Consider the following 11,201-nt stretch of genomic DNA (forward strand, 5'->3'; position numbering starts at 1 on the left):
CAGCCTGCGCTGGGATTTCCAGTTACCCGGAGCCACAACGTGACTACAAGAAAAAATAAATAAAAGGACGACAGGAATCTGAAGTGGCTTAAAATGAAACCGTCTTTATTACGTAACTTTAATATCAGAAAAATAAAACTCTTAAAATTCTCTTTACAGCAAATATATAATATCAGTGCTTTGGCCGCAATAACTTAAAAGGCCATTATAAAATATAGTCTGCTTTAAACTCCTGACTTAATTTGAAGAATTTATATGCCTTAAGACTCCTCCTACACATATACATAACAAAAGTGTAGTAAAATTAGCAAATACTTTGAACCGTTGGTACAGCTTTGAACAATATGCATTAGAGATAGATAATCGAAGATACATCTTAATAGTATACCGTTCTTAATTTTGGTGGTGTACAGACATGACAGGCAGCTTGAATCCTTGGCCTTTTTACAGTTGCAGTGAAGATCCACAATGGCGGTAAATGATGAAGACATGCTCGTGATGCACATTCCACTTTCAACTAGGTTTAACGGCAGCTATCAATACTATTAATCATCATCAATACTGTAAACTACTAACTAGACTACAAGCAGATAGCACTGAGACGCTCTCCTCTGCAACATCATCTGGATTTCCAGCTCTTCATTCGCTTAAAATCACTCAAAAAAAAAAAAAAAAGTAAAAATAGAAACAAATTTAAAATATTATTGTAAACATTTTGATATAGATATATTTATGTATATACGAAATGTAACAAAATAAAAATAAGTTCTGTATATTTCTCAGTCATTAACAGTAATTTTTATATAATACATACACAAAAAGAAAAAAAAAAAACGTCAATAGGTTCATGTCGATAATCCGAGGGCCGGTCGTGTATTGCATTCCCTCAGGTGGAAAGAAAAACGGTAATAAAAAGATCAATCCTTTGAAGAGATGAGAGATTTAAAATAACTGGGACGGATAAAAGAGAAGACGTACGCAGGTGAGGTGGGATTTTTTTTTTTCCTTTCTTTCTTCTTCTTCTTTTTCCTTTTTGCACTTTTGGGTCTCGTTTGGTTCCGTTTCCTAACAAAAGTTCACCCGCCCGCGAAGGAGAGGATGCAGAGGAGTTTAGGTTGAAATGACTTGATGGGTCCGAAATACTGATCACAGCTGGAATGCTGGAGGGACTGCAGTCCAACGTCCACACAAACAAAAAGCAAGCAACAGGATTGACCTTATGTAGTGAAATCGTTCCAGCTGCTCCTCCTCCTCCTCCTCCTCCTCCAACCCGCCTTCAAAATGTCTGAACTGATTCAGTCCTACAGGAATCTATAGACACAGGTGTTTAAAGTTAATACTTGAGATGATTTCCACACGTATGTACCGTTCTGAGAAACAAGAAATAAATCCATGCATGGAAGAAGTGAGATGAGGTGTTTTGTCCTAACTGCTCAATAGTGTGTCAAGTATGTGCTTTGTAGTGCACAAAATTGTAGAAAAAAACAACAACAAAAAAAAACTAGAAAATCTTTATGTTCAGAGAGAGGTAATTGAAGATTAGCCCCGATTGAAATCCAACAGAAAACACACTTTTGAGTGTTAGTTAGCAAGTCTTAAAAGTTTTCACATTTTGTCACATTAAATCCCAAAATATTTTATTGGGATTCTCAGGTAAAAGCCAACAAAGTCGTACAGAACTGTAAAGTGGAAGGAATTTGCATTCAGCCCCCTTCAGTCAGATACCCCTACATAAAAACCAGTGTGATCAACCAGAAGGCAATTAATCAGCAAATGAATTGCACTTAAATCTTAACCCAAACAGAGCTGTTCTGTGAAGGCTCCAGATGTTTGCTGGAAACCAGGGAACACGGCAGACAGACTTTAAGAAAATGTGAAAAACCGTTAAACAGAAGCTCAGTTCGCCAGACAGACCAGACAGGAAGCAGGTAGAACAAGGTGAGCCCGTCAAACGAGCAAGATTAAAGTTTCTGGCCCACATACGACAGGTGGGAAAAAACACCGCTAGACAACCACGAACCATGGTAACGGCAGCATCATGATGTAGTTATGCTTTTTCTTCAACAGGGACATAGAATTTGATCTGAAATACATGAAGCTAAAAAAAAAAAAAAAACCTGTTAGCAGCTGCTGAATATTGAAACTTCAGCACAGGTTCACCTTCCAGCAGGACATCACGAAACATTCACAATGGAATGGTTGGGATTACATTATAAAATATATCTTCATGTGTTAGAAAGGCACAGAATCCAACTGGGAATCTGGGATAATGGCTGATAATTGAATGAGTTTGTTTTTGCTGAAAATTTCAGTCACTTTTCAGCTGCAAAGTCTTCTAAGTGCTGACTCTAGTGGGCTGAATGCAAATACTTTGTATAAACTAGGATCTTCGCAATTGTGTGCTATTTTATGTTGGTCTTTCACAAATACAAAATTTCAATAAACTAAATTTAAATTGTGGATGTTATGTGACAAAATGTGAGAAGTTTCCATAGTTACGACTGTATCTGAGCTCTGTGCTTACACTGTTTTCATAGAGTTGTATCTGCCTGCTTCTTCTGGACTGGTTCAAATACTGAGATGATTTTTGCATAGGCCGGGCAGATGAGGTGGAAAAAAAAAAAAAAAAGCAGTGGATGGCCTTCATCTTCGTTTCACATCTCAGTGGAATAAAGCGGACAGCTGCAGGATGGAGCGGTCCAAGTAAAAAAAAAAAGAAAAAAGAAAAATCAACATTCAAGTTAAAGAGAAGATTCTCGAGATGGCTTTAAAAACAGGAAATAAAAACGTGTACAACAAAAGCAGCCAGTTTGTACTTCACTGGGATTTGTTCAAGATTACAGCTGGAAACATCTGCCAGTTTTGATCCCAAGTGATACTTTTTGTTAAGAATGACGAGCCTAAATAAAAAAATAAAAAAAAAACGACGATACCAGAGAAGAGGAATGTTACAAAAGACGTGCCTAGCCTTCTAGGTGAAAACCAGCGTATGGTTTCCCCATGTGAAGATGTAAACAAAAACTATAACAAGAGGGAAGAAAAAGTATAAAAACAATCAACTCTACCTTTGTGTCATCAAGATGCCACTTCCGCCTGTCAGCTTGAGAGTTTATTTTTTGAGCGGGAGATTGGGATTTTATTTTGGAGATAGTGTGGTGATGGTAATTATAGGCTTTCCAAATAAAAAAAGGCCACAAGTTTGTTTGAAAACAGAGCAACACCATGTCAGCTGAAACCACTTGTCTCCTTCCTTCACGCTTGGGAATTAGGCACGAGTTTACCGTAAACTGGTTGAAGTGTAACGGGAAAGATAAGCGGCGATGTTGAAGAAGCACAACGTCCTCGTCTAAGGATCAAAAATATGATTGCTTATGGAGTGTGAAAACTTTCCAGTTATAGGTTTGACCCACTTGATTTTAAAAACCCTCCTTGGGAGTGTTTTCAGACCTATGAAAAATTAATCGATTTACAATTTGGACGTAAACCGTACCCTTTTAAAGGAGCCGGAAACGTGAGAAACTTGCCTGGATGCCTCCCTTCTTGCTGCACTCACCGAGTAATTACACCGCTGGCTGATATGAAGTCTTACTGCGAGTAAACATGCTCGCTTCTTGTTCTTTCAAAGATTCGTCTGGGATAAAATGTCTGAAATGGCAAAAATGAAAAAATAAAGTGTTGGCCCTAAAGGCAAACATTTCTCTAATATACTTTGAAGTAAAAAAATAAAATGGGAAGAGAAAAAAAAATTTTGATGAGAAAGAAAAATAAAGTTCCAACCCTCCCAATGCTACATAGAGGGCTTCTAACCCTCCCGTTATTCAATCAAGAAGACTTCACAATAGCAGGCACAAGAACGGGCTCAGCACCCTAACCCATGCCCTAAACACACACCCTTCCTATCCCACTTCACCGACTCTCTGCACCTTTGTCAAATTAACACCAGCCTGGGGAAAGCTGGAGCGAGGAATTACCCAGACGCTGATTTGGGCTCTTGTTTTTAAAGTCCCACACATTAAGCTATGAGCCAAAGTGTCAGGGGGAGGCTGACCCCTGAATCAGCCATCAAGGGGGAAAAAAAACATGGATTCAAACTAATCACATATTGCGCAGCTGAATGGCCTGCGTGGCCGGGGACAGGCATACGGGGCACACAGCCTCTGGGCCCTGGCAGATTTGTGTGGCACAATCGAAACAGAACAGGTTATGGCCGCAGGGAACCAAGGCAGCGATCACCTGGTTCTCCATGCACTGGATGCATATCTCCTGCACCCTCCCGGACGAGCCGAGCGCCGGCCGGTAGGAGAAGGAGGAGTCGGGGGGCGAAGAGGAAGTGGTGCTTTCGCTGGAGGAGGAGAAGGCCGAGCTGTAGGAGGGGATCCTGTGGGCGTCGAGGGTCCCGGCCGACCCGAAAGGCCTTCGGTGAACACGCTGGGCCTGAGGGTGCTCCAAGGCCTCGGTCCCAGAAAAAGTTGGAGAGAGGCGCGGGGTGCCAGGTTGGCTGGTCTGAAACGATTAATCGATTATTGAAACAATCAACTAATTTAGTAATCAATCGCAAACTGGAGTATACAGACTTCCATTAGTAAAAATAAATAAATAAAATCACCATATGTTCAAAAACAGAACTTCTCAAGTTGCAGTTTTAGCTTTAGCTGGTTAATTTAAGTTATATATAATTTATTGATATCCAGTTAATCGGTTAATGTAAAAGGTACATAAATCAAATGATGAAGCATACACTAAAGGAATGTTATGTTGTTGCATTTTTTTGGCAGTAAATGTTTATTTGGCCGTTTAAAAAACGAATTGAATTATCTGTTTACTTGTATTGTTTTTTTATGCATTTCTATAAATGTACACAAATGGCTTATGTGATTAAACGAAAAGTCAGCAGAATTTGCCAAATTTTTTATCCGATTAATTGTCTGAATAATAAACAGAACAACTGATCAGTAAAATAACCGTCATTGGCAGCCCTAGAATCTAACTCGGGTGGGAGACCGGCTCGATGTCTGCAGAATAATTTACCTGGGACTGCAGGGAATCGAAGGCCTGAAGTGACGACTGGTCCACGAAGGGGCTCCAGATGTGCGGTGGGGCAGCGGACTGCGAGGTATGGGCAGTGGAAATGGTTAAGGGCTCGAACCCTGAGGAGGACCCTCCGCCTCCCAGGCTGAAGGGCTCTTCAGACCCCACGCTGAGAAGGCCGTCGCCAAACCAGAAACTTGTGCTGCTGCTTGTACTGTTGTTGTTGTTGTTGTTGGTGTTGGCGTTGGCGTTGAAGGGGAAGGTTGGGCTGAAGTCGGCCATCCGGTTCCCGTTCCCGCCGCCGTAGAAAGAATCAGCCGAGCTGGAGCCGCTGCCCAGAGAGCTGGAGCTGTCGTTGCGGTAGGTGGAAGACATCCTGACGGCGCTGCTGATATTGCTGTTGACCCGCTGAGAACCACTGATGCTGACCGGCAACAGGCTTCCACCGCTTGGCGACGACGCGCCTGCGTGGAGCCACCCGGCCTCCCCCACACCAACGGGGTTCAGGGAGGTCTCGAAGCTGACGTCGGTCCCGTTGAATTGGAAATCGCTGTTATCCACGCCAGGGGCCTCGACGCCCCCGCAGCTACCGGTGCGCAGGGCGATGTGCGCCTCGATTTCCTCCCTCGCCCGGTCGACGTTCTCTGGCATCCCCGTGACCTCAAACACCGGCTCTTTGTCCCGACTTGGCGTCACGATGTAGGTATGCGTCTGCTGCTGGATGCGCTTGATGGTCGCTCCTGGGGGAAAATACAGAGGACAGATTAAAATTAAAATTGATGGCGTAAGTTTGACTCCATGAAGCCACCCCCAACTCAAAAGCACAAGGGGAAAAAAAACTTTATATTATTAGAATCTTTGGGGTTAGAAATGTCTAATTCAGTGACCACAACCAGCTGGAATCGTTTCCAAGGCAGAGTGGATCGTCACGGTTACACCAAGTTCTCACTCTACCACGTTATTCCAGGAAGCGTTTTTCCAATTCATCATTTTTTGGGGGAAGCTGTGCAAACTGTTCCCCGAGAATGCTCAAAAGGCTCAGTGGGTCGTTGTGGTCTCACACTTACTTTGATTGTAATGAGTGGCCATTTCAGCATCTGTTCCCTTTTCCTCATCTCAAACCAGTCTGCTTATTCCTCTCCAACACCACTGCAGAGGGGAATTAGCATTTTTCTAACAACTAGATTTTAATTTTAATGAGGTTTTTCAAGCTGGAGGAAGAAAGTTTGGTTTGTCCATTTACTACTGACTGCAAACCGATAAACCAAAATTAAGATTAATAGAAAAGATTTTTTTTTAAAGTAAGTAAACTTTATTTAGGTAGCACCTTTTACAGGTCAGAATCTACCAAGGGCACTACAAAGATGTAAAAACAAGAGACAAAACATAATACATGTAGCATAACAGAAAGTAAAACAAATGAAAACTAAAAAGGTAAAATTAATGTACCACATAATTTTTTTTAATTTATCGAAAGAACACAATCTGCCCAGTAGGACAAAAAAGTGTAAAGCATTAATGATGTGCAGACATTTGGACAAAAAACAGAGCTGTCATAAAATGCAGCTGGAGAAGCTGGGAAAACCACAAGCAAAGTAACACCAAAATTCTGCGAAAAGCCCTATACATTCAGTAATTACTCTCCTTCAGATGGCGGTGATGATTATAACCCCTGGCTTTAAAGAAACCCAGCTGTGAAATAATTACAGCTTTTAACTGAAAGCTGCTCTGATGACTCACCTGGCTGAAGTGCAAAACACTAAAATCCAGTCTGAGGACAGAAGGCTTTTAAAAGGGCAACACTAAATAAAGGCAAATGAACAGATGTCTTGAAATACAGCCAGAACACTTCTGTGTATTCCCTCAAGCTAGAAAAAATAAGCAACTTTTGGACTTTTTACTGTTCTTATCTCGTATGGTTAGTTTACTGAGAATAGTTTAGAGAAGAGTTTCCCAATGCTGGTCCTCAAGGCAAACTGGCCTGCATGTTTTAGATGTTTCTCTGCTTTAATTCATCTGAGTCAGCTGAATAAAGTTCAGAAAACACCTGTTAATCTACCATCAATTTAAATCGGCTGGGCTGAACTAAGAAAACACCTAGAACGTGTGGGGCAGTGTGCCTTGAGGACCATGGGAAACACTGGTTTATAGATTCATTTCAGAAATAAACTCAAGAGATTTTGAGAATAATGATGTTCGGGGAAGTGAAAGACAATTGAAGAAATCAAAGAACTTCAAAGGCAGGATAGCTATGATCTTGCAGATGACTGAGTTTTCTAATACTTGGAAACTAGCTGCATAAACTGATTATCTCATGCTGTTTCCTAGCACATATAAACGGGTTGCTTTCAGGAAGAAAGGGAAATGAGATAAGCTTTTATTTGGGGGGGAAAAAAAACTTGCTTGTTTTTCAATACTCAAGCAAAAAAAGTAGCAGAACAGATGCAGTTGGTTATACTTTGATTCTTTTTACAACATGATCTCAAGTAAATGGAGCACAGAAACATTTATGGGAGCAGCTCACCTTTGGGGCCCACGACCAGACCGACGACACGATATGGGACGCGCACCTGATGGGGCAAAAAAAGGAAAAGAAAACGACACATAAACATTACCACCTTTTTAGTGTAACCAGCTTTTAAAACGACAGTGGAAGAGAACAACGGCATCAATAGGTGAATGCAAGCTGACCTGAATGGTTGTCTGCCCAGGTAGAGCAGGGGCCCCCAAGCCAGTCACAGCAGACATAGGGCCGGTCTTGTTCCGGGAGGCTCGGATCAGGGAAAAGTGCTCGGCTGCAGACAGGATCTCTCTCTTAGCCATGGCTACATCTTCTTTGCGCCCTGTCACGACGAAGACGGGTTGCTCTCCCCTCACTGGCGTCTTTATGTAGGTGTTTGTTTTGGCTCGAAGTGCCTTGATCTTACAGCCTGGAGGAACATCACAAGCACAAAAAAACTGATACAGCTTGTAAACTTATATTGATGTAAAGATCTACGGACAGTTTTAGTCAAGCAATTCTTGCTCGCTGTGGGGTTAATTCTGGGAGTTTTTTCTATACATTTTCCAGTTTAGACCTCTAGATTTTATATCAACCATCAAAAATAGCAGTGTTAGTTTCTGTTTGACATTTTCTAGTCAACAAAACCAGTCAATGACCGCAAACAAACTGATGTCTGTTCATGTTTATCTAAAAGACAAAACGATTGGAAATTTTGGCTTTAAAAGGGCTAAAAAAAGAACTGAACATCGATACAGGGTGGGCTGTTTTTGTGTCAGTTTTTAGTAAGGAAGAAAGGAATGGAAGAAAAAAAAAAGAGGGAAACAAAGAAAGCAAAATAGGAAAGAACCAAAAGGTTAGGAAACAATACAGGAAAGGCAATGAGAAAAAGGACAAGAAAGGAATGTGAAAGAAGACATACTGAAGGAAAAAACTAAGGATAAAAAAATGGGAAGGATGAGAGGAATAAGAAAAGACAGACAGAAAAGAAGTAAATAAAACAGGAACAAGAACAAAGCAAGGAAATAAAAGAGAAAATAGCAGAAAAGGAATAAGGTCTCTCAATCTAAACATTTTACAACCCTCTATTTTATTTTTTCATACTTGTTCAGACCTGGAGAACACTCAGATGAAATCCCCTACTTTTCCAGGCTGCATAAGAGTTTTAGGGCCACAAGTACAAGGTTTCTGAATGGTAAATTGCCTCCGGCTGAGCTTTGTTTTAGCGGTGTCCAGTCTACTTTCCAGTCATTATTTCCACATCCAAGTAGCTGGGCTTATGAATTAAATATTCCTTTTAGCAGTGGGTGAGAGTCCAACATTATTACCAGAGCCATTTCCTGTTGTCAACACCAACCACCCTCCCCCACCTGATCTAAAACACTACATAACACTCACACGACCAGTTTCATTTATACGATTATGTAAAGCCCTACATAGAGAAAAATTACATTTTTTATATTAAACACATATCTTAGGTTACAATTGTGAGACGTAAACCCCCAATAACGAGCAAAGAGCACGCTAAATCTTCAACAGCTGATGTGGCATAGCAATGGTGACCAGCTCTGTTCTCTCCTTTCTGCTCCGAGACAAAGCAAAGCCGGGTAGAAGCACGACAATATTCGGCCGAGGATGTTCTTATAGTTCACAAAGCCCACAAAAATATTCAGAATATTAAGTAATTCACAAGAACTGAAGGTTGGAGACAGCAGGTTTACGGAAGAAGTTGATATGTAAACTTTTTTATAAGGATGTTGGGTCAGGGTGGTGTTGACCCAGTTAGCAGTGGGAGCTAAGTTAGCTTGAGCTAACGCCAGCCGCAGTAGCCAAACAACATTGAAGTTAGCGTGTGGTTTGAGGCTTCCTATTTGGCTCTCGGCTAAAGGGTAATTCCACTGAATTCAAGAAATTACCTTTTCCACAATAGCTCAAAGTTTATAAATACTTAAATTCTGAAATGGATAACATACTCAACATATTTTATAGTAAAACATATGCAAATCCTTACATTTAGATGTCTTTTGTGTCTCTGACCATGACACGGGTCTAACTTAAAAAAAAAAAAAAAAGCATTTTATAGGATGGGTTTTGACCTAACAGTTTGTGAATTTTAAGTTCCATCATAAAAAATATATTTAATTTTTTGGTGTTTTATTCTTTGCACTGTTCTGTCTTAAGTCTTGAAATTTTTTTTTTTAGGATTTTAACTATAATCTTGTCCATATTCCTGTCTCAAATTCTGCATATTTGAAACTGCAACACCTTTTAATACATCAGACCAAAAAGCCAAAATGTTGGTTTGAGTTTTTAAACGTCATGATTCCCGAATGGAAAATCCCGCGTAAAAATAAAATTAACTTTAGCTCAAGTTCGACTCTTCTACAGATTTCACAGATTTGACCTGGAGTGGACCAACAATGATGTACAGTCGTTAAATGCAGTGAAATACTCCCCGAGTGTCGGCGGCTCCGAATCGGATGCCAACTTCAAAGTCGTTGTAGCTAAAACAGTCGAACAATAAATCTGTTAGCTTCTTTTAAAACTTTATATATTTTATTTCACGTAAAATCCCCCCCGCCTCCCCCGATAAAGTTTTGAAGAGATACCATAAGGAGTTTATTGTTGGCTCATAAACAAACCAAACACCGGGAAAACCCTTACCCTGCCTCCCCACAATCTCAGCGACATGCTCGGAGCTCGGCACAGCCACACATTCGGTCGTGTTGACGCTCTTTCTCCGGGTCAAAAGCGAATGCTCGGCCTCGAAGCCCGACTCCCCGTACACACCGGGTGGGAGCATCACCATGCTGGCCGCCGGGGGTAGCGCGCTGCTGCCGCCGCCAACGCCGCTATCATCCCTCTCGTCTCCGTTGTACAACAATACCGTCTCGACATGCGGCGGCTCCATCACTGTGCCGCTCTGCCCTGATGGGAGGTGCTGATTACGGTAGGCCTTTGCTAGCAACGCGCCCGAAGAAGTGGCCGCTATCCCTTCGAGCTCTTCGTCCTCTGTCGTTTTGTTCGCTTCATCCCCCGAGGGCGGCCGATGCAGCGGGAGAGGCTTCAAGTCAAGGACCGTACCGAGGATGCTGAAATGGGATACTGCAGGGAGCTGATGGTGAAAGGAAACACTCTCATCTGGTTGTTCAGGAGCCTGGCTCTGGCTGCCGTGGTGCTCGTCGAGGCCCATACCGGCGAAAGCGTGCACGAGCGGCGGTGGGACCTCGGACTCTCCCTCATCGGCCTCCAACAAAGACGTGCTACTTGGCATCATGCAAAACCTACTAAATATTGTTGTTAAATTGAAGAGAATACAAGAAAATAGTGAAACCTGTTTTTGGTGAATAAAAAACTAATAATAAAATAAAAAAGCGACCAGCGCCTGTTAGTTGAAATGTGGGGGCTTTGTTTTGTCTTTTCAGTTCTCCATGCAGCCCTCCCTTCACTGTAATCTCGTACTAGATATCGCGAGACTTGGTTTTAAGGTCAACCTTGTCAATGCTGACAGCGAGACTAATTTAGCATGAATCATGCAGGGGTGGTGGGTTGTGATTGTGTTATATTATATCAATATATCACTTTATAATTCATTTGCAACTTACAACATTGTAATATATATTTAAGTCTTATTTATTTCACTACGACGTGTTAATCATTTTCTCTAAAATGC

General features: G+C 41.5%; 1 protein-coding gene across 1 annotated transcript; it reads right to left on the bottom strand.

The window, feature by feature from the left end:
- Positions 1-84: 84 nt before the first annotated feature.
- On the bottom strand, positions 85-10,972 carry LOC103470199 (RNA-binding protein MEX3B). The gene is made up of 5 exons (XM_008418434.3): positions 10,193-10,972; positions 7,720-7,958; positions 7,553-7,598; positions 5,029-5,768; positions 85-4,503 (listed from the first exon to the last, which is right to left on the bottom strand). Exons 1-5 carry the CDS (start codon positions 10,803-10,805, stop codon positions 4,096-4,098), a joined length of 2,046 nt encoding a protein of 681 aa, XP_008416656.2. The 5' UTR covers positions 10,806-10,972; the 3' UTR covers positions 85-4,095.
- Positions 10,973-11,201: the final 229 nt, after the last annotated feature.

Source organism: Poecilia reticulata, chromosome 9, assembly GCF_904066995.2.
Source record: "Poecilia reticulata chromosome 9, P_reticulata-male-v2, whole genome shotgun sequence".
Lineage (NCBI taxonomy): Eukaryota > Metazoa > Chordata > Actinopteri > Cyprinodontiformes > Poeciliidae > Poecilia > Poecilia reticulata.

What these genes read in the sequence shown, in the direction of transcription:
- LOC103470199 (XM_008418434.3), bottom strand. Translation starts at nt 10,805, where the DNA reads ATGATGCCAAGTAGCACGTCTTTGTTGGAGGCCGATGAGGGAGAGTCC. An exon ending in CTGGGCAGACAACCATTCAG is followed by an intron (nt 7,599 to 7,719) that starts GTCAGCTTGCAT and finishes TTGCCCCATCAG; the next exon opens with GTGCGCGTCCCATATCGTGT. An exon ending in TCGATTCCCTGCAGTCCCAG is followed by an intron (nt 4,504 to 5,028) that starts GTAAATTATTCT and finishes TAATCGTTTCAG; the next exon opens with ACCAGCCAACCTGGCACCCC.